This window comes from Falco punctatus (genome assembly GCF_963210335.1).
Source record: "Falco punctatus genome assembly, chromosome: 5".
Lineage (NCBI taxonomy): Eukaryota > Metazoa > Chordata > Aves > Falconiformes > Falconidae > Falco > Falco punctatus.
Genome location: NC_137584.1, coordinates 49324049 through 49348652, shown reverse-complemented (window position 1 = coordinate 49348652; position 24604 = coordinate 49324049). Strand labels below are relative to the sequence as shown.

The 24604-nt window shown below is 36.5% G+C and overlaps 1 protein-coding gene across 4 annotated transcripts in view; it reads right to left on the bottom strand.

Annotated features, from left to right (window-relative positions):
* Positions 1–24604, bottom strand: part of ZDHHC14 (zDHHC palmitoyltransferase 14) — a 113722-nt gene that overhangs the window by 33474 nt on the left and 55644 nt on the right. For 2 of the 4 annotated variants that reach the window (XM_080389090.1, XM_080389092.1), the window contains 2 exons: positions 19895–20067; positions 4982–5140 (listed from right to left, as the gene is read on the bottom strand). In XM_080389090.1, coding sequence (XP_080245216.1) covers positions 4982–5140; positions 19895–20067 — 332 coding nt within the window. The remainder of the gene's footprint in view (positions 1–4981; positions 5141–19894; positions 20068–24604) is intronic. The other 2 variants (XM_080389091.1, XM_080389093.1) reach the window with 1 other exon arrangement.

Here is a 24604-nt window from a genome sequence, read left to right as displayed (position 1 = left end):
GCTTTGTACTATATTTCCCAGTGCTTCAGCTTAGACTTAAAAACTCTTTGACACACATGCCATGCTTCCTGAATTTCTAAAGTACATCTAGTATACAGATGGCACAATCATAAACAAATAATATATCATTTCTGTAAGTGCTGTCTGTACTCCATTTGGCAGCTTTTTGAGTGCCCCAAAAAGGTAACACAAAGAGCCAAAGTACTTTCTCATATGTAAAAACTAGGAAAAAATAGACAAGAAAAGAAAGGGGAAAAAAATCCCAAAACATAGCAATCAACTTTGTCATTTTAACTGTTCAGCTGAAAAATCACTTCAAGAGACCTGGAGCTAAAGTGTAACAGGTTCAAAAATCAGGCCCTAAAATGAAGTGAAAATTGTTCTCTCTTTGTTGCAGGAAATGTAAGGAAAGAAAAGGGTAAAGGTCATGAAAAGGAACTAAAAGCAAGAAGGGTGATAATAAGGTAATGAAGGAAGCGTGCTACAGAACAGAATTCAAACCAAACCAAACCAAGTCCTGACTCAAGTAAATACACACTGATTATAAAAGACAACAAAATCCTGGGAAAAGTACTCTCAGACACAGCGTTAGTGTTACAAAACCCAAACTGTTACAATGACACCTCTCTCAGCCTGTTTTTGAAGTAATTTGTGTTCTCCAGGCTGGAAGATGCTGGTATCTGGAGTGACTACATGCAGGAGCTTCTCCCAGAACACACTGACAATTCTCACTTTTTGTCTTATGCTGAGCACATTATGGTTGTATGTGTAACAATTAATTCCCCCTCTAAGAAAATAAGTTTACAACAGCTGGTGCCTAATCTGGGAAACTACTTTAAAAATTTTATCCAAATTCTGCTGTTTGGCATACTGCTGGGTACAGATTGTATTTTGAAAACAATAAATTAATGTAGTCTGGTTCAGACCAAATCCAAAAGTAATGCCTACCATTGCCTGGCAGAAGTACTTTACAGAAGCAAAGATGTAACCAGAAAGGGGATGTCTACTGGCTTCTAATATAGCATATCTTATGTCACAATTTCTGTCAAAATCTTGACACTTGGTCTCATGTTTAGGTTCTATAGAAAAGCAATCAGACTTACAAGTGAGAGGAATCCTGTCTCCTACAGAAAACATGGATAGAAAACACCAGTACAGTACGTGTGCCTTCAGCACTACTGGCATCCTGGGTCCCTCTCTCAGAAAGTTTATATTGGGTACAAAGGTGGCCGACTATGATCCATCAAGAGCTACTGGAAAACAAAGGGATAACCCCCCAAGGTTCAAGAAGGCCTGTGCTGAAAATTTCTGAGAGCGTGAGAACATCCAGCAGGAAGCACCCCCCCACGCTTGCCCTCCTCTCCCGTTCTTCCCCAGGGATCCAACTCTGGCCATGGTGGGATACAGGCTACTGTACAAACTGAAACTTTGGTCTAATTTGGTATACCGTTCTCACGTTCATCAGCGATCTCTGAAAAATCAAACTAAATGTTTCAAAGTTAAGTTGTGACATCCACTTTAAAAAATTTGAGATTTGAATCCTCGGTGGAAAAAAAGAAATCACGTACTGAAAGAAACACAGAGGAACTGGAGAGGAGAAGCTATCTTTATCCAACATTCACACACAAATTTACGATATGCAGATACTGAAACAAATAAAAAGGCCATATTCTCTTAGATTAATATAAATGGTGGATTTCTTCCACCATACTGGATTTTTGCCTTAGTCAAAATCAGTTATTTCATCTGATAAGGAAAACTGTGGCATGTGAATGCAAGGAAAGCTTTAGACATTTAGATTATTGGACTAAAGTGACTGCTTGCTAATCATAACTGTTTCTCGTTAGTCATTCTATCCTATATTTAAGTACATTGTTTGGAAATAGCTGCTTCTTGTTCAGCTTTTATTATAGAAGTCAAATTAAACAAATACAAAAATTATTTCTTAAAAACAAACAAAAAGTGAGATCACACAGTTGGTGTTCAAGTGACCAAAAGTAACCTTTAAAAAGTAATTTGGTCATTTCAGAAGCAAGCCCAACCACTGGCTTCTTACTAGCATCACAGAGTGCAATCAAGACCTCTTGGTAAAACCCAGCAATAACTAGCTTGAGCTCAGAATTCACCACATCTGCAGGGGTTATTCTTTTTTTAAAGTCTTTATCTCTTGTGTTTATGTGTACATTATTTTATATTAATTTATAATTTTTAAGCAACATAACGGTACACAGAAAAACCTTGAGGGGCTAACTTCCAACTGCCATTCACAAAGGCAGTTAAAGAAAGCAGGTCGGGAATACACCCAAGACACTCGCCTCAGGGAACACTTATTCAACCAAATTTTTGAAGGTATTACATAAATGCAACAAGCTGCATTTGTATGAAAATCCAGATTTTTCTGGATACAACTATGAAAATATTGTAAAGCTAAAAGGAGTTTGAAGTATTACTATGGGTAGAACTCAAATTAGTTTGTTTTTTAAAGGTATTTCTTCATGGTTTTATCTAAATATACTATGTAGCCATTTATAAAAAATCAGCGATAACATGAAAATCAGAAACAAGATCAAGTAACAGATACACTTAGTAAACAACTAGAAAGTCAAGATTAATTCAAATGAGAGGGAAAAAAAAAACAATGAATAAATTTTTGTATGTACTTACATATTTAAAATGCTGCTAAGGCTTCCTTACAGAAAGAAAAGCATCAACAGAAAATACAGAATGAAAGAACCTCTCTTTCACACTGCATTCATTTGCCTAGTATCATGAAACACCTTTAGGTAAAAGTAGCACACTGCCACTGGATTTTCTGAGCAGCAAGTGCTGGTTTGAAGAAAGACTCCATTTCTGTATCACAGTCTCTGTACTTAGTTTATAACTATGCAGCACAAGCTTCAGGAACTATGTGGAAAATGGAACGCGTAGCCATATTGGTAGTGATTTGCAATCATAATTACATAAATATCTGTATGTGTGTGAAGTAGGAATATTTTTGCATTGGTTTAGTTACATCAGGAAGGATCTAGCATAATCATAGTGGCATAAGATTTATTCACAAACTAAAATCAAATAAAAGCATCATCATATAGACAATCCTAACTTAAGAGTGGTGGTAAACTGAATAACACATTCTGAATAAGTGTACGTGCTTAGACTGTTAGCTTTCCACAGGTACGTGAGCAATTAGATTTTCTTGACACCTATTTTTCCACAGAAAATTAATTGCAGGTACTTGTAGATTTTACTTTTTGCATTCAATACACCTGGAATATTTATATGAAAAAGACCTGTACCTGATCAGGAAACAAAACCACTATGCAATGTACCCTGAAAAGGTCATAGTCTACTGCAACCCCCATTATAAACGCTGAGGAGAAAAATCACAGCAAATCCATTCCAGTAAATGGATGGAATTATTTTAAAGCAAGTAACTTCAAATTAAGAAATGTGCAAGAGGAAATTACAGTTATCATACCTATTTTATAAGTAGAAAAGACTAATCTTCTCAGGTAGTTATCAATATGAGTCACTTGCTCAGACACTTTTCTGATATACATTCATAATAATTCACATCTGTTGCTTTATCACAGACATAATCAGAAGACAAAGATGGTTTGTTACTCCACCATCACTATGTTTCACAGAATAGGTTTTCAAAATATAGTATGAAAAAGACACAATCAGATTACACAATAACCTGTAGAAAAATCCTTCATCGCAGTTTATTAAAAAAACCTGAAACATTATTTTAAAATAAACACCAGGATGTGTGTATGGGAGTTCCTCTTATTTATGCACTCTTGGTGAAAACAGCAGCATTTAACTTTTATTTACTGCACTGGTCAAGAACCGCATTTTTGTATTGTCAGGTTTGCTGAGCAATACCACAACACTGCAATGTCCAGGTTACATTAATGTTTTTCACAAAATATGTCAGCTGCAACTCATAAACATCCCTACTTGCCAAGCTCAATAGCTTTTACAACACTTAAATTCTAACACATTAGAAAAACTTTACTGAAGGAAACTTCTACCAATACCAATCAATTGTATACTCTTCTGTAAGTGTACTCCCTAAATGAGTATCATCTAAACATGAAACTGTAATTCTTCCAATGACTGCTTTATATCTAAAAATATCACTGCTGAATGCTGCAATTACATTTCTCAGCTGGAGACATCTTTCTACATTATATTCTTGAATGAGTAAGATCCAGGCTCAACAGTGTGCTAATCAGCTGTACTAAAATCCAAATGTGATATAATTAACTAGAAACTACCTCAGATTTGATTGGTGGGGTTTTTGGGTTTTTTTGGTTTGCTTTTAAATCCAAGCATATCTTAATCACCTTGTCTGCTCTCCGAAGAAAATAGTAATGAAAAAAGACAAGATGTTCAGAGGAGAGAAAGCCTTATCATTACAAAATATCCTTAAGTCCTGACAACATCTACTTACTCTCAAAATAGCAAGCTTGCCCGGTAGTTTATTGTGGATTCTGATTCTGTGTGTATTCTGTCACAGTGCAAGCCCTAACCATTTGAAACATGACTTAGAGTTAGTCTGTAACAAACTGGAGAAGCAGCTCCTTGCCCTCCATTTAGTTTGGCGAAGGAAACAATTTTGAGACTCCCATAAAGCTTGGTTCTCTGCACTGGAAAGTTCATCACACATATTAGCAGCCCTATTTGAATTGGGTGTGTTCTTTGTCTTGCAGAGCAGGTTAGGAAAGGTGTATGCATTGGGAAATATTATTCCTGTTTAGATGAGCAACAACTATCCGTTAGGCCAAATCTCTTCTTCTGCCTCCTCTAAAATTCTTAACATTTAACAGAGCTTGCAGGAAAAAAGGATGAACACAGCAAGCAACCTCAAGAGTAATCCTGTCACTAATTGATTCTTTTCTGTCTTGTATCAAAAGTATTCATAACAATATATAAGCTACTAAATTAAACATATGCCCTATCTTTTTTTACTCACCTACGCAGTTATCACAAAGGCTGCAATGTGAGGCACGAGGTGGGCGGAAAATCTTGCAAGTAAAACAGTATTTTAGTTTCACTGTCTGTCCATTGATGATCACTTCTTTTGTTCTGGGAGGGGGGCGGTATCCTCCTGAACTGGAGCCATTTGCAATATCTAAGCATGAAAATACAACATGTTAAATTTTTCACATGAGCTATGGTGGATGCACAGAACTGTCCTTCACAGCAATCTAGAGCAAGTTTCAAATTTATATTAACACACTTAAAATAAACATTTTTTTTCCCTTCCCATTCTCCTAAAACAGCATGTAGCAAAGAAATAATTACAAATAGCATCCATAGCAAATCAATTTGTATTAAAGAAACCATTAAAACCCAACTCCCGAATGCTGACAGCTACCTTGATCCCAAAACTCTTACATTCTCATACCCCCTAACAGTTCATAGAGAATACATTGAAGACAACTATAGCTACTGGTGCAGGATGGTAAAACTTGGACAAGTTATCTTTAGGATTTTCCTGAATTTTTTAGAGCACCTGTAATTGCAAACCTTCTCCCTACAAGTGCTACAATTCTACAACCTAATATAGAATCTGTTAAGCAACAGCAGCTCCGTCATTAGAAGTTGGCATATGGTAGAAATAAGATCAGTCATCACTTTGAGATGCTGTGATACAATGGAGCACATTCAGAATAGTATTTCGCAGCTCTTGCAGTTTCAAAGTTTGAAAATCAAACTCCCAGTGTTACTTTTAGACATCTTGAATTCTGTTTGTTGCATAAAAATAATTTCCAACTACCTCCTTTGGTACAAGTAGTATGGTTTTTTTGTTGTTTGCTTGCTTTTGTTTTATTTTAGGACATCAGCATTCATTTTTCCAGCAACTAAAGGACTGATCAGGCTAAATCACTGAAGTTCAATTTTGCACTTTAAATGTGCTCAAGCTGAACTATATTCTGGAAGCTGAACACGTAAAAGTGGTACCTTTTTCTCAGTTTATCTGTTCTTGTGTAATCACAATCAAATAAACCACAGAAGTGAAAAACTCTAGATTATTACTCTTGGACAGACAGAACAGCAGAACAATTGGTAAGTAAAACAAATTATTTTCCAATATATGAATGAAACTGCATTTCAAAGTCACAGTCACTTGCACAACTATGTTTTAAATTGTCCCACTCACTTTCACAATGGATAAGCATGGGACTGGATTACAGGTTACTAGAAGATCCATGACTTGTATTTGAGCTCAAATTGTTAGAGATATCACTCACAATTAGTGTCTGCCTACAAACTATACATTTTCCAAGCGGGCAACTAAAAAGCTTCCGACTTAGCAAGGTATTCAAATTGTGACAGCATAGCTGTGCTAGCAAAGGTGTAATCATACCACACCCTTGATTTAGCAGCAAATCTAGCTTAAGAAGTTCCCATCTGCAACATGCTTACCCACTCCATAAATATGCATCAATAAAAGTATTTGTTGGACAGCATTGAAACAGCTGGACTTCAGAAAACTCTGTTGGAGAAGAGGGTGGAAGGAGGGGAGCAATAGCTGAGAATGATGGAATCAGGGTGTGAAGCTCCTAAGCGTCCCTTATGAGAACAAAGTGGTGAATACTGAAGAAACAGCAGCCTAGAAGCAGCTTACGAGACCCTGATGAAGTTCAGACATTTGCTTGTGTTGGGTCTAAACCAGTCCCTGCCGTGTTCCTGCGATGCTGAGCCAGGTCCCATGACCTGGTCCTATTGAAATTCAGATTACTGTGTGGTTCCCGTAACAATCATACTGATTTTGACCTCAAGGCCAATACTACTTGACACAGTATTTTTGATTAAATACTGCATTTCAAGATACTAGTGTATTTACATGCTGAAGCATAACTAGACAATACAAGTTATTTAATGCGCAATATGGACATTATCTTAAGTTTCCACTTTGTTGTTCCTTACAGTTATGTTGTTTAAAAGAAACTCATTAATGAAATGATTGTGATTTTAAGGCACTCTAGCAGATACAAGAATTTGATGAGGTCAAAAGAAATAATTTAATTTATTTAGGTTATAGTAAAAAACATTTTTTACTTGCTTGCATAAGAGTTTATTTGTTCTCATGACACATCAGTTTGAATTAAGTAATTTTTGATTTTTGCATTCCAATTTAGACAGAACTAAGATGAAAAGACATTCTATTGAAGGCACAGAACAACTATGTTTATACCATTTAAAGCTTTAGAGACATGGATGATTCCTAAATCCAGAAAACAGGAAAGAATTTCTTACAATTCAGAGATTAAAAAAGCTTCCACATTTATGATGAAAACTTCTTTTCCATAGAAAAAGTTATCATAGGCTGCATGAAACGCTGAAATAAATAACTTGTATCAATACAGATTTAGATAAGACAATACTTTTTAGGGAAGAAAAACACCCTAGTAAGCTCTTGTTATTAAAAATCCCCTACAGCTGATTTAAGTTACTACTGCCAAAAAAGACAAATATATGTTAATCCAATGTACTTGCAGTGATATCATCACCAGCAGATTTCTAATATCCTCAGTCCTTCTATACATCCATAGGCCCTACAAAACACAGCATTATGCCCATTTCTGACCATAGTCTGGTCAAGATAGACTTAGATTGTCAACAAAAATGTAGGTTATTAGCCCTAATTAACTTTTTATCCAATACAGCATTTAACATGTGCATGCATAACTTGTTCACTAATAAACCAATGACTTTTATTTGATACTCATACTCAAATTTAGGTGTATAATTGTCAAAAATACTAATGAAGCCTAGATTTCATATAGGTGTAGTTTTCTATACTGCTAGAAATGCTGATACATTGAATTTCTGTTATTCTCATATGAATTGAATTTTTCATATTTTGTTCTTTTAGAAAAATTTTACTATTCCTGAATATGTACATAATCATTTAACAAAAATTACTTAAACCAGTCAAGATGAATTGTTTAGAAAAAATGCTCTTTTTTTCTAATGAAACATGGATAAAATGCACATTGACTAAACCCAGTATTTCCCCACCTTTCAAACTAATTCAAAAAGTGCACTGTATTCATTTTGTTTTAAAATGGGCTCTTGTAGAATCTCAAATCCAACTTCCCTCTTCTCTGGTAGAGCAGGGAGACTACCCGCCAGCCCACCATACTTACAGTGCATACTAAGAGGATTTCCTTCCAAACCTTTGCAGGGAAGTTCAAGTTCACAGGGACAGCAAATCCTAGCTCTCTGAGTAAAATTAATCTCAAAATCCAAGGGTGAAAGCTGATGTAAATGACATTAATGAAAACAGTCTTGCTGACTTTCCATGGAGTCAGGATTTTACACACAATCCTAAATTACATAATCAAATCTGAAAGTCTCAGTCTTTCTGTTTATTAACAATTTTTTTCTGGAAACAAGCAACAGAGCAACACCAAATGTGCTTGGATTTAATCAGATTTATCTAACCTAAATGTGCTAAACATGTCCTGGTCTCACAGTGATTTTTCAGACTCTAATTAGCCTTCAATTGGACTGCTCATACTTGGGTACTAACACAGTTAAATCTTTAATACATGTGGTCCCTTTTCAGGCACAATATGATTAACCTTTATGGAATCACCTTCCCCAAATAAACCTGTGTTTGACCACTATTTTTTTTACATTTTTCTCTTCCAATTTATTACTGACGTAGTAACGCAAGTTATTTTACAAAAAATGTACAATATTCCAGGATTGCCTTCCACCCTTTCTGCTCTGACATATTTTATAACTTCTCTAGCAGCATTAAATGTGCATGCACTAGATGGGGCTCCAGCATTTTTATTACCCTATTACAAAACCCCCAAACATACAATCCATGTCCTTGCAGGACCAAGGTACCTGAACTGCTGCAAGAAAGTCACTCCAAGTATTTAATGGAGATACAGCAGCCTAGCAACCTTCTAATGTGACAAAAAACTCCACCTAAATATTTCAAATTATTATGCTGAAAACAAATGGGAGGTGCTGTTTAAATGAGACACAGAGGCTGGAATTTTGCATATGTGTCACCAGGATTCTCCTGTGCAATCAAGCATTTGCTTTTTTGGTCAATTTCCCTAAGATTCTAGGACAAACGGTCTCTAGGTCTCTCCACAAACTTAATCATACCATGCAAGGTTTGCTGTCAACTTAAAAGGGACACAATTTCATTCTTCAAGCAACATCATTAGAAAAGTTGGTAACTTGATTTAGTCGTAATGCCTTCCTGCTAAGAAAAACAGATAATGCAATGAAAAAAAAATCTTTATGAAAAAAAAAAAAAAAAAAAAGCCTGGCAAAAATGCAAACCTCTAAGAAATGTCTTCCTCTGTCTTTAAGCACTTAAATCTAAGCTATGTGCTTAACAACAGAACAGTGGGCTACAAGAGGAAAGAGTGGTTTATTTTTTCTAGGGAAAAGAACTTAATCCAATAAAATTTTTTTGTTTCCAGACAGTAATCTCAGGGACAAACAATACTGGGAACCAGGCTTAGACTGAAACCAGCAGCTGCTAACTGCATTCTTCACATAATTCTTCATCTGATAGACAACAAGAGATACTGACCAAATATTGCTGCTGACTTTAGATGAAAGACTTACTGCCTTGATTTCAGAATAACCTATGTATAATGTTCTTAGGAGTGGAATTGCATCATCTTCTTGAAGTCTAAAACTTTATGTGAAAGATATTCTCACTCTGAGAAAGAAATGTAATCTTCAGTGACTTGCTGATGACAAGAAGCATAGAGAGTAAGAGCTTTCTGAAAGACCTACCTGATGCACAAAGTAATGTCACTAATTTTTTTTTTTAAAATGTTGTTTAAAGCATGCAATATCAGGTATGACTATAAGCCTATCCAGCTGGTATCCCACCTTTGGAGAGAAAGCAAAACATACCCACGCTGTACCCACAAGCAGTATGTATTTGTTCAGGCTACTGTCAAGTCTAGGAAATGCCTATGCTGTGGCATAGATTTAATTTTATAAGTCTCTAAGGAAATCAAATTATGCATTTCATAACAAATGAAAGACAGGCAAGGAATTGTGGAGAAGTTTCAAACAGTCTCCAGCACCAGTGAAAATTAGAGAGTCAAGACAAAAACAACTTCCAGAGATGGCATGGTGTTGTAGCTAATATACTGAGTTCAGGGCTTTTGAAAAGGCAAAAGCAGACACCGTGAACTGGCCTGAGCTGGTTGTACAGAATAAATTAGGGAGATATACATAAATTAATACGTTAACCCTGAAGAGAAATCCAAATTATTTGCTTGCTATAGATGGGCCTTTTTAAGGTTGGAAGGATAAATGACCCTAATAATTTTTTTATTTATCTGCATCAACTAACCAATACCAAAAAGCCTGATATTGTGGAATAATTCTTATCTTGTACACATCAAATGGGCAAACACTTTCCCACCTGTGGAAGCCATGGCGCTGCGTTTGGTTATCCTTTAAGCCTTCATATTTAGAAGTTTATTAACCTATGAACATTATTCCATTTGAGGGCACTTCACATTAAACTAACTACAAGAAACACACACCATAACTGCAAAGAGGTTACAAAATAAGGCTGCTCCTAGTTTACATGTTCCCATAGAAACAACAGCCCCTCTCAGTACAGTGTTTTGCATGATTGCAGAACTCATGCTTACATGCACCATGAAAGGGATGCAACTACCACTGGGGTTGCCCTGGAAAAAATGACTTTTCGATTTTCATGAAAGATGTAATAGAATAAAAATATTACATCAACATGGTTTAATTTCCATTTAGGGAACAAAAAAAGTTCCTGCTGCATTTACCTGAGATTATAGCGCTTTTATAGCAAATAACCCTACATTATCTTCAGTGATTAAGCATTATACAAGCCTTATACATCTAGTTGCTTTTATTCTATTATGTTATATGAAAAAATACTAGAGTATTTTAAGATTTATGCTCCTCCCCTCTCTTAGGCCAAACATATATTTCTTAAATATTTTCTTATGGGTCATGTTTTTCAGACTTCTCTGTTTTGCTGATTTCCTCTTAGGCTTCCACACATGGTATCAAAAAACTAGACAGTGAACTGAGCCCTCACCATCACTAGGTATTGCAGAATGTCACTCCTCCTGGTTTATGTAATGGCTCTTAATGCATCCCAAAAAGAATTTCTCCTTTTTGACACGATATCATGATACCGACTCAATCTGTTTGTGGATAATACTCAAGTCCCCTTTTACATACCACCCACCACTTAGCCCCCTTTTCGTTCCAACCCAAACCATTCTATGATTCTGTATTTGTTCCCAAATTTTGCTAAGACTAAATTATTTAGAGTATATTAAAAAAATACATATATGCTAAGCCAAGTGCTTGCAAATTTCCCTGACTCAGCATCAGTTAAGCATATTCTTTCTTTCCTTGAGCACACAATCAGTCTCTGCAAGATCCTACTTGATCACTTACCATTTGCCACTACAGTCTTTCCAGAAAGTTGCTCATTGACTTTGTCATAATTTCATCTAGACCTTATTTCCAAAATCTATATAGAATGAAGCCTATGCAGAACAGTATCAAGAGCTCCATTACAGTAAGAATTTAGCACATCATCTTCTTCCCCCACCCCCGGTGGCCAAGACAGTTGCTCTTTGAAGGACATCAGTGGTTACACTTGACTTGCTCTTGAAATGTTTGTTTTGAGTCTTAAAAGGCCATAAACCCCAGCCCCTGCTAGCTTCAATTCTTACAATTTGATCATTTAGCATTGCTCCATGTCTTTCCAGACAGAGAACAGTTTCTAGTGACATAACAGACAGATTTCTATTAGACTAGAATATTAGATACACTGATATAGATACAGTATAGTGGATTAGCAGATTTTTATTTCTGCTTTAACTACTACTACTACTTTCCCTCTTCTAACCTGTGCTTCCCATCAGCTGGCAAGAACTGTGCAAGTTCTCTTCTGAGATCTGAAGCCTTCAGCTTCTCTTTCTTCCTCTGACCTCCAACAGAACCCATCCTGTGTCTTCTACTGTTCCTTGCTGGTTGTAACTGACTTTATTCCCCTTTTTGCCTTTCTGACACTTTCCCTATATACTTGTGCCATGCTTTTATGTTCACCTATAGAATCTGTCTCCACTTCTGATGCAAGCATCTTGACTGCAATCTTCATAAACCTACAAATAAAGACAGAATTAATTATTACTAGACTCCCAACCTCCTTCTGTATGAGGATAGCTTGATGATGTGTGTTTAACATAATGTTTTTCAGGAACAGATATTCCTTTTTCTTTGTGGACATTTTTTTTTTGACAAATGCTTTTACTTTTTGTTTTGCTATGAACACAAATAGTGGCTGGGCTACTACCACATCACCAAATCCTCAAGAAACAGCTGCTTTCCATTTCTGTAACCTGGTAGTAGAAACAGCAGCATCACAGCTCTGTTAGTCCTCAATCTTCACCTGGAAAAAGGTGATCTCCCAGGTGGAAACATGTCACACTGTCAGCATGACCACTCTGTTTCCAAAAAGTCACTTGAATGAATGGAGTACCAGCAGTTTCTTTAGAAGGTCTTCTTTTGAGAAGTGTTCTCCTTAATCAGCTTGTCCTATTCTATGCTTTCTGATGTACAAAAATAAAGTTTAATAAGCTTTAAGAGAACTTCAAAATAGTGTTCTTAAATCAGAATTACTCCTCTTGGGACATCATTTCTCACTGCATCTGTAATAATTTCTGTGAGGCTGCCTCCCAAAGAGACAGGTAGGGCAGAGTAAGACTCAAGTACATAAGAACAACTTGAATAAAGTAAAAGCCACAGACTGGACATGTCACATGCGTAAATTTTAAAAAATAATTTTTGTAAAGACATTATTTTTAGGTGATTTATCTGAAGAATCTCTTGCCTAGGATTATTTTACTGGTAACTTTGCACCCCATCTTTAGAAGGCACCTCAAGTTCAAAGGTACAGCAAGTTCCAATGCAACCTAGTTTTGGAGCATGTCTAAGTTTTCTTTTGAGCTTTTCCTGCTGCACAGATGCTGCTCTACTAGGTTACATCTTTTTTAGAGCACATTAAAAAACATGTTTTAATAGTACAAAGATATTTCTTCCCATTTCCATTGTTGATTCCAGAATCACAATTTTAGGGCAGAAAGATTTGTTAGGGCTACCTAGACTGCTCCTTTCCATTACGCTTGCCATAAGCCCTCATGCTTGGGAACTTGAGCACCAAACTCCGCATTTGCTAGCAATACAGTTCCTCACTTCAAGACTCCATTGCCTCTTTTTTGGAAGACTTGTTTTGCTGTTGCTGAAGACTGCAATGGTTTTGACCAGCTCATCAGTCTGAACCTCTGAGGCAAGTCCTGTGTTACCATTTTTAAAAAAAAAAAACTGTTAATGCAAGTTCTGAAACAGTCACACATGGAAATATTTTGACTTGCCTAATCAACTTTTTAACATAATCTTTGTCTTTTTTCAGTATCAAATTTATATTTTTTCATTTTGTATTTAGCCAAGACTCCCTACCTGACAGACTCTTTCTTTAAGGAAAAATTATTATCGTCAGCTGCTTATTTGAAATAATTTATTTCCTGACTTAGATAAATGTTTCTTTGAACACAGGGAAAATATGCAATTACTTGAGCAGGAAACCGTGCCTGTATTTTGGACCAAAGCTGGTACCATACTGTAGGTAAAGGATTCCTTGAATGAGATCAATGAAACTAGACAGTAACACTGATTAGGAAAAGATGCTAAATGAACACTTCGAACAAAATGAAAAAAATATTTTCCATATTCTTATGCTTAAAAGAAAAGACTTGTGAGGTTTTGTAGCCTAAGCTGTATACCTTATTTCTGAGGTTTTCAGATGCTTAAGCAAGATGATTCAACCACTTCTGAAGCTCAGATGAAAAGCAAACATTTTAATACCTCTATCATATTAGAGAATTTGAAGAAAGGATTTGAAACCTAGCACATCCTGTAGCCATTGAGCTTAGCATGCAATATTTTCTGCACAAATTTTGGCAGATGGGCAGGGTTGGGGAGGGGAGAGGTCACTGTTCACTTATCCTCATCAGGAGCTTGTTAAGAGCTATAGAGTTAACTTCCAGATTTCTCTACTGCAGAGCACAGGTTAACTCCCTTTATGAACAAATTATGAACTCTCCATCACTGCTGAGAGACTAAAAATGTCTCCTTCCAGCAGAACGGGGTTTATTGGAGACTGCTGTAGTCAAGAGCTTAGAGCAAGGAACCTGGCTCTCCCTCCTACCACCCTCATGAGAAAGTGGAGGCACCTGCCCAACCCGGAGAAAGGAAAAGCTTGAGGAAACCCCATTACAGAAGCACAAGGTGAGTAAAAAGCAGAGTGGAAGGAAGGATCAGAAAAAGAGGATGGAGTGACAGACAACAAACGATGCAGCCAAACAGGATCCAGATAAGAGGCCAGGTTGAACAGAAGTACACAAAAGACAGGGCAGAACTCAGGGTGTATTTACTGAACAGATGCAATACATTTAAGAGGCAGAAAAGAGTCCCAGAATGGACTCTAAAAACCAGAAAGCACAGGATTCTCCAGAAACAGGAAACAAAATCCAAAGAACTTTTGGGAACAAACTGCAATAACTTCTTTTTTGTGTCAAGGCTGTAATAACAAAAAGTGCATTGTTACAGTGCTGCCTTCTGCCTTACCTGTCTGGGTTTTCATTACTCAAAGAACAACTTACTGCTCCTTTTGATACTTTTTTTTTGTGTGTGTGTCTTTATAACCACTGGATTATGAAAATAATGTATCTAAGCCACTTTCTATGCCAAGTAGCATATTCAAAGAATTAAAAAAACCCTCCTCCTTCAAATAGAGCCAAGAACACACTCAGTTAACATTTATAGCATGTTCATACATCTGCCATTCTATAAGAATAGAGAACTAAACTGTGCATCACAAAACTCTAAAGTGACTACTACAACACGTCTATCTCAAAATCATACAATTCAGCACTACGTATATGGGTACTGGATTTAAAAACTGAGGAACTTGTTCACTGGGGTTCAACATGTTTTTAATAAAGGATTTTCCCCAATTTAAAATATGAATTACAGAACACTCAAGATTTCACCAAGCAGATGGATATAGTGGTGAAAAATGTCTGTCACAGCAAGATAACTAAATCCTAATATCTACTCTTCAATAACTCGCTCGCAATCCCATTTACCAGACCATCATCATTATAATCTTTATACATAATTATTGAAAAGGTAAATTCCATTAAAAATCCCATCCGTTTAACATAAAAATAATAGGTTATACAAGTATTTGTTCTGAAATTTTTTTCCCCAGCTGCACCATCATTATTACTGGTAGATAATCAGCAAGTAAATTTCAGTAGCAGCTTCATTAATGGATTTTAATATCATTTTCTGCCTAACGAACTCAAGAAATTAAAAGAAGCAGACACAGAATGGAACAGTACCTACAGAGATGATAGGAAACATGGTACTACCTAGGTGTATACTGCTATTCTTTTCTGCATCTTACCCTCCTCTCTGTTCCTTTCTCAAATGCAGGTGCAAACACCTCCCACTGTTTACGAAGATTGTATTTAATGAATTTTCAAACAGTTCAAAGGAATTGGGATTATGATTTTTTCTATAGCTGAACTATCAGCCACCAGGGGCACAATTCAAAACACCATACATCTGTCTTTCTCTTCTAAACTGACAACCATTTGTTTTCACTCAACAAACTGTTCTCTGTCAGGGAAGCAACAAGTAATATCCTTCCTTTAACCAGAGTAAAGATAACTTCCCACAAATAAATTTTTCTTCATATACAGTTATGCTCCAGCTTTTCCTTACAATGATCTCACAGTCTAGTAGGAATAAAATTACTCCCTCAGTCACCAATGCTTGTCTCATTACAAAGAAACAAAACAAAACAGAACATCAGCAGTAAGAAGTCCCATGGTTTGTCTGCACATCTTGCTTCTAACCAACTCTGAAATCCTATCCTTAGCCAAAAATGGGTTTAAAGAAATCTGTTAATATAATAATTGAAAGAAATCATTGCTGATGAACAGACTTGGACAGAAACATCTTTCCTTCTCCTAGATCTGGTTTAAATATGCTTCGAGTGCCATACAGTGCCCTCCTATGGTGGTCCAGCCTTTTCTTAATGAGAACCTCTTCTGATTAGGTACAGCAGTGTCCTACACAATGTTGCGTCTCTGAGAAGGTAAAAGGCCAGCTAACACAAATGTGTTGGTTGTATGTGTTTAAGTAAGATGGTATGGATGTTGTTCAGTAGAAACAGGTGATACTTTAAAAGTTGTAAATTTTAGTGACATTTAAAAGTATCATTCGTGTTTCATTTTATTTAGAAAGCAGCATTGTTTCCTTTATTAAATGTCTTAAGTAACTCATATCAGATATAATAAACATCTACTTTTATTCTTTGGAAATGGCTGAGATTCTGTTATTTATCATTAGGACAGCAGAGACCAGGATGATGACTGGTAAACTAAGACTACTTGTGCTTCACCACAAGAAGAGAAAAAACCAGGAGTGCAAAGATTGCTGGAGTGAAACAGCTAGGAGAGGTCATGGTGGAAGATGTAGGAAACGTAAAGGTTTAACAGAAATCTAAGTTCTTCAAGTAAACCTTACAGAAGGTTATTCAATTAGACAGATATCCTTATGATTTCAGATATCTAATAAACGCATTTACCTTCCAATCATAAGACATTTTACTGAGAACTCCAGTACTGAAGCAGGCAAAGAATGTCTACTGCTCCCCAAATATTGCATTAATGAAATTGAAAAAAACTCCATCTTAAAAACCACAGACTATTCATGAGCCATCACAGCAATTACAGCACTAATAATTACATGGGAATTACGTGTGAAGCTGTTTCAAAATGGCTCTTTCTGAAAAAACTTTAAAGTTTATACAACCGTTTATCTGCAAATTAGATTTTTATCCTATAAAGGGGCATTCCTTTTTGGCAACACTAAGGAATATATCTGCCTGAATTCCACCCTCCTCCCACACATTATTCCTACTTTTTCTGAGAAGAGGTGCAGCAAAAAAGAGAAAGGAGGTGGAAATCATAACTTTTCCCACATTGCCCTGAATAGTTCTGAGATGCTTTTTCCCCCCACTCTCCATCCTTTCCTTCCCAGCTATAAAAATAATCCCATTACCCATTATAGCAACTTACACACTCCTATGCAGCACATTACACATTGAGTATTTCACTCTGAAAAATGCTTGCGGTGACAGCACTAGCAAAAGCTAAAAACTAAGCTCTAAAATCAGTCTTCTGAAGAAATGTGTTGGCTTTCCCAAGAACACAAATTTGAACTTTGGCATCTGTTTTCCACATATCTGGATTCTGTGAATATTAGGAATTCTTCTATTACGCAAACAAGGAATGAAATTATTGTGTTTAAAGACAATTCCAGTTCCTCAGCACAAATATATTCCATGTCTATTTTTAATGTTTTCTTACAGCGTAGTGAGAACACAGCTTCACAATGCTCTTCCATTTCTGATTTAACTTCTTTATGGCATATAAGGGCAGGTTGACTGAAGACTTTCTTTTTAAATAATCCGGAGTGCCACATCCAAAAGTAAGCAAAGGAAGAAATTTATATGCATTTAAATTCATCCAGCTAGGATGGAGCCACCTGGGTTATCTAGGTTCTAACAGTTTTGTTCCCTATATATTATGTACAGTATGGTTCTTGTCCAAAGCTAAGTCCTGACTGGCTAAATGTAACCTTCTTCCTGTCATAGCAAGGAGAGATGGCTCCTGGTTCTACAAATTAGTCCAAAAAATGTATAAAAACAACGTACGTTTTCTTCTAGAAGTGTGAATGCCAGGAGAAGACACTGTTTTTGGAAAAGCTATACCAGGTCTATAAAGTGTAGTGAACTACACATCTCAGACTTCACACACCAATGAGACTTCCCTCCCACAAAATTCAATGACCTCGCTACATGATCATACAGTTCCAAAAGTCTCAAGCCTAGACAAAGAACATACAGCTAAGTACTGCTGCTGCATGCCACGTGCTGCACATGTGTTGATTCCACTTCAGAACTCAAATCCAAACACTTTGAAATATACAAAATGCAGTTTATTTCAGACACCTTTTTGTCTTAACAGGACTGCAAATCTGGTGAAAGGAAGTGATCTCACTGCAGTGACAATCAGTGAAACTCATCACTACATTTTGAAATCCTGCTTCTTCTTAAAATAATCCATACCAAAGATAACATGCATGTTTCCAGAAAATAAAACCATTCTTTCTCCCCCAACAGCAGTTTTCTGGAACTGAGCACTTTGGACAACTTTTTTTTTTTTCTTTTTTTAATCACAATGAAACCATTAGACTCAAACAACCACTAAAGTATGTATGTTTTCAAAAACAAACTTGCTACCTTTCCTCTCTTAAAGGCTCAAAAAGACCTAAAATAGTGAATGCAAGTCAAACGCAAAACAAAAACAAGCTACTGTTTTTGTTTTACCTTAACAAAATTTCTTTGTCCAACAGATCTCAAGTGGAAGATACAGCTGCAAAATCTGCTTACTCTCTTAGCAGCTAAACAGTAAGAGGAAACTAATGTCATATTGTCGCTAACATTTTGCTGTTTTGACATGAAATCTCCTATTGTTCCCACTTACATGGGCACGGTTCACGGTGTGATTTTGCTGCATACAAACCACATTTGCTTTCTGAGAAAACCAAACCAGAACTTCTGCTCCATGTGTACACCAAATGAAGTCTACCCCGTAACACGGTGTTAAAAGTCTAAACCAATTACTTAGCTCAGACATTTTCACCAGTGCTTTGTGGAAGGCAGTCTAGAGAACCGGACAAAACCTAGTCTGAAGTAAACCCCTCAAATTCATACTCTATAGATGCAGAATCACCTGCAACAACAGCTTTAGTGCACTCATTTGCTTATAGTGCATTAAAATATTTTCACCGTAAACAAAGCCTAAGACTATACTATAGTATTAAAACATCAGGGACCCCACAGGTATTTCTCCTGTACTTGCATAAACCTGTTATCTGTCTTTTCAGTTATCTGAGTGAGTGTTCCTCTGAAATTGCTTCAGAAAATGGGATTTCCATTGACTATCATATCAAAGCAGGTACAGTAGCCTTTAGTAGCTTACTTAAAAATAAACAAGCAAAGCCACTGTTTATGAAGCAGCTCTGCAAATTCATCCTGTTTTCTTACCCAGGTAGCACATTTTAGCTACTCAGCATTATTTGTAGCTGTAGAAATTCCACAATTAGAATTTAGTTAACAATTCTCTTGATAAATAAGGCTGATTAAAATCTAGTTCACTCTCCTTTAATTGTGCTGGCTTTACACAGATATAAAAATAGTAACATTTTATTACTGTTACTGAAGAAAAATTTTCCCAAGACTGCATCAACTTACCAGACGTATACAAACACTTATATGACTCTTTCACAATATAAATAACAACATAATTAAATTCAGTTAAACTCTGAAGGTACATTAACGTAACAGATGCACAACTGTAGAACCTTTGCAATATCAGCTTTCTTGCCAAAAACACTTTAGAAATTACTCTCTTGTGCATCATAGACAGACTTCTAACCAGACTTGCTGAAATGTGTCTACAGTAATACCTATCACTCTCCAAGGCCAGGATTTTGTTTACTATCTTTCTTGAGAAGAACTGATCAACTCTCTTTCCACAGAAATCACTGCAGTACTATCAGACCTTACAACGCCAGAACAATTACTGTGGCAAGACAGGAGTAACTCCTCCCATGAGCAGAGCAGCACACTGCCTTCATACAGTACATGCACCCTTGGGAGGAAAGCGAAGAGACAACAGACCTTCACTGTTACCTATTTGTCTCTCTAGATCTGCTGCTTCATCTGGTGTTGCGCGTGGAAGGACACCAGGATCACTGAAACTAGTACGCAGCAGGGTCCCCATCACGAAAAAGAAAAGAATCCCACCAATTGCAGGTATAGCAGGCGTAATCTTCTCTGACAGATATGGACAACTGGAAAAAGAAAAAAGATTAAACATAATCAATAATATATAGTGCAACTTACTCTCAAAAATTGTTTATAAATGCATATGGAGAATTCACTTTCTTCTACCGACACATTACTTGGCTTGGAATATTTATTGAAGCTGAAATTTCTGTTTATGTGTTCGTGACACTTTTGAAATTTCTCATAATTTGTTCAATATAATAAAGGTCCAAATAGCATAATAATGACCTCACTAATACACAATACTCATTTACATAAGAAAATATTTTTATTACAGTGTATTTTAAGCTCATATATTTGTTCATCTACTGCCCAATTATATAAAGGGGTGGGTGTGTGGGGTGTGTGCAGGGAGGAAGGAGAAATAACCTGAAGCTTTTCAGCAATAAAAGGCAAAGCACGTAACATTACAAAACCACACTGAAAAAAATGTAGTTGAGTCTATAAAACTAATTTATCATCCATCACAAAGATGGTGCTCAAGAACTTACACGTGTGACACATTCTTTTAATAGCCTTGGTATACATCAATATTACAAAACCACTATCTCTTTCTTAATCAGTTTCTTGTAACTTGGTAAGCTTCTTCACTCATTTACAAAGTAAGACTATTGCAAATGACAGTGCAACACACCTGGAAACAAATAAGCCCGGGAGGGTCTAGAGCAACATCAACAGCCCTTTACCAGCACAAAACCAGGCTCTACGGTTATCAAATTTACTATACACATGCAGGGCTTAAGGTTGGACGACAGTTTTAACAAATTTTCCTCTCTGCTTCATATGTAATAAAATCAAAACAGACAGAAGCATCAGAATGTAAACACCACACAAATTCAAGTATCTCTTTACAGTTGTGCAAAAAGGAAGGGATATGAACACTTAAAGACATTACACAGTATACCACTCCCGTTAGTCTGAGTCATACAATAAGTACTACAACATCATCTTGGAAAACACACAGGCTGAAGACTCTCTCCATAGCTTTTATATTAAGTAGATCATGCATTTCTGATGTCTGCATGAGAAGTCATAAAATATGCCTAAAACCAACATAAGCCCAACCCCAACAAGTTCTAGGCTTTAGGGCTTCATCTAAGGCTTCCAGGTGTCAATGAAGTGTAATTAAGATTGTCTTCCCTTCTTCTGCCGATTGCCTTAAATGATGATTCAGACACACAAGCTTTTGCAATGCAAGTCAGTTAACCTCACTAGAACGTTAACTCTGAGTAAGTGATGACAATGTCAGATTCACTGTCCATCATTTCTGCTGACGGGATGAGGAGAGGATGGAAACACTTTTCACACCAGCTACCATGTACCAAGCATTTATTTCCCTGCATAATCCTGTTAAAGGTACTTGGCTGTTTCATTGAACGTTGTGGGTTTCAAGGATGCAGTGAGTCCAAACACACTACAAGGCGCCTCATACCATCACTGTGAGTGGCATTCATGACTGCAATATTACAGGTGTAACAAAAGATTACAAAGACAACTTTTCAGGTATAAAAAAGGCAAAGGGCAAGAGCTACTGTAGTTTTCATATAATGAATAGACTGTTTCAACACCAGGAAAAGAACTTCAAATACACGCTTTTAGAAAATCTGTTTCAAAGACCCAGATTTATGAAATCAGTGCTAACTAAAGGAAGCAGCAGCAAGACAGCTGGTAGATATAGCCTTGCTCCCTTCATGTCAGAGAAGTCAGTCAGAATGAACAACCAAAGAGAAGCTTTCATACCACATAAATGTCCTACTGCTCAATTTATTTCTTGCCACAAAGGATTACTGAAATCAAAATGTCTAATATGCTCAGACAAGAGTACAAATAGCTGCAAGAACGTATTTTTAAAAGGATTAGAGGGAACATGTACATTAATGAACACTAAATATAGCACAGCGCTATTATTCTTCTATTGCATTATTCATTACACATACCAAAGAAATTGCAACTGTGATGAAGTCTGTTGACCAAACAAGAGCTGTATGTGTGTGAAAGGTACCATGAGATAATCCTAGGGCAGCACAGTAGGCACAGTACAATTTAGACAGGTGCTAACGTGGAAATAGCAATAGTGTCTAGCCTACACAAATTCTCAGTGATACTCAGGAGAATGGAAACTGAAGGGCCACCATGACAGTGACTTGCTTTGTTTTAACAATAATTCTGTAGGGAATTGGCAGAAAGAACAAATTCCTGTCCTGAAACACTGAGAAAGCCTTGCGTTGCTGAAAAGTGATGATTACATTACAGCAAAAACAGCATTAAAGTGTCTACCTCTGCCTTGCTGAACGAGGTCCTTCTGCAGTGAAAAAAACCTCCACTGCTCCCAAAGCCCTGCACACTCTTCACCATAGACAAGTGTAAGGTAATCTGCTTTACCTAAAGGTGTTTTTCGGGGTTTAACAACCTGTATTTTATGAACTTTGACTTGGAATTACTTCAGCAGTAATGTAGAGAAGACTGAAGATGTCATCTTTGGCAATAACAACCAATTAACGCTCCACCGATTCAGGAGTTATTTCAAGCTGAGAAACCATTCCTCACAGAGATTCAGAGAATAGGCCTAGGCAGGACCATCAATCCAGTCTGACTTACATACGAACACAGCATATATTATGTGGGTCTGCAGAGAGCTCAATGGTATCTATCCTTTAGAAAAGCCCAATCAATCTTCCAAATTCCTGTCAATTAAGTTTAAAAACCCCAGACACCATGTAGATAATATTTCTTTTCATGTCTGTGTGTGTGTATATATATATATATATATATAAACAAAACAGGGGAAAAAAATCTTAATATCACCTGGGTTATTAAAAACAATCCACTAAAAGTGTCTTCAAATTAAAAAGTGGAATTTAGCTCAAAATACATCTGTACAATACATCTCAATACATCGTAGAAATACACTTGCATGTTTATATAATTTATATTTGCATGCTTATGTACAAATGTATCTGTACTGCTACATTAAGTCAATATTATTTTAAACAATTTGTTTTAGTGTTAAAACTTTCAGAATTGTCAAATACTATACACAAAGAAAGACTACTCCTAGTATTTGCTCACATTCCTTAATTAATTTGCTTCAATTGAGTTTGCATCCCTTTAGGCATCAGCTTTCCTCTGATATTACAAGAACTATCTTTTCTGGATGGTATTTTCAGTGAGTTTAAGTAAATAGCAGGTATTTCCTGACAGCAAATTTCACAAATTTCTCACAGAGGGACTCCCTGCGCAGAGGACTACCCACCTACAGCACCACTTATGATAAAGTAGCACGAAGATCCAGAACAAATCTCTGTCCCACTCAGAACAAGTAGTTGACAAACCTTTTAAAATCAGTACTTGGTCACCACTAGACATGAACTGACATCCTCAGTTTGCATCTTTGACACAGTAAAACAATTGTTCTTTACCAATATCTATAATGACAGCAAGCACTGACTAGGTCCACCCCAGAAAACACATTTTTAGGAAGTATTACTTGACCATAGATCCCACTAGAGATTGTTATTGTGGAAGCAGCTTCTTCAGAAACCATATTTGGATTTGCACATAGCAACCAGTAACACAAACTGAAGGTTTTAATTAATTGAGGGGGTTTATACAAATCAGCTCTACTTTTGCTTGGCTTCTCAGCTGCTTTTTTGAAGCATCATGTGAAGGTTTGCATGAGTGTAGGAGGGAAATAAAATCTGCTGGAAGACTAGTCTGTCACAGCTAGATAAAAATAAAAACACACTGGCATTTAAGAGATAATTATCGAGTATCGTTCTTGTGAAGGAAGGGTGCAGGAGAACAACAAAAGTAATTCTTAGCACCCAGCAGGCCTCTTAATTGTGTAACCATGCTCCATGGCTACCGAGATCAGCAGAAAACCACACATAGTAACTGTACTGAAGGACACACACAGTGCGAGTCCTACACCTTTCAGGCTCTTTCATTAGAAAAAGGGAGGAGAGAAATAAGTCTCCTTAAGGTCTTTCCTGGAAAGATGAAGGCTTTCCTGAACAGCTCACTGGCAGTTGTCATTCACTGATGAGGAAATACAGTAAATGACAAATCTATGCAGTAGGGGTACTGGAGATTTGAAAAGAGTCTAACCTGTAGAGAGGCTAACCCTATAGTTAACAACCCCCTGCCCCACATTAGTGACTAACAAAACCATTTAAAGAGCACAACAAAGACAGGGGTTTATACCTGTGAGAAATTTGAGATCTCAGTATTTGCCCAGCTGGCAGACAGAAAACAACAAAAGTACAGATTTTCTGCAAAGATGTAGTAGCCATCACGCTTAATTACATATTTATTTTTTTTTTAAAAGGGGGACCTTACAAGCTTGGCTGACAAGACCAGTAGTAGAACACTATATGTCAAGCTTTTCATCAACATAAATCTCTTTGCAGCAGATACAAAACAATATATTCTAGGAAAAGCATAATAAGTATAGTTGAATCAAGTAACATAAGCAAAAAAATATTGTTCATTTACCTACATCATCAATTTAATTTATGTTTCTGCAGGTATTGCCTATTTAAG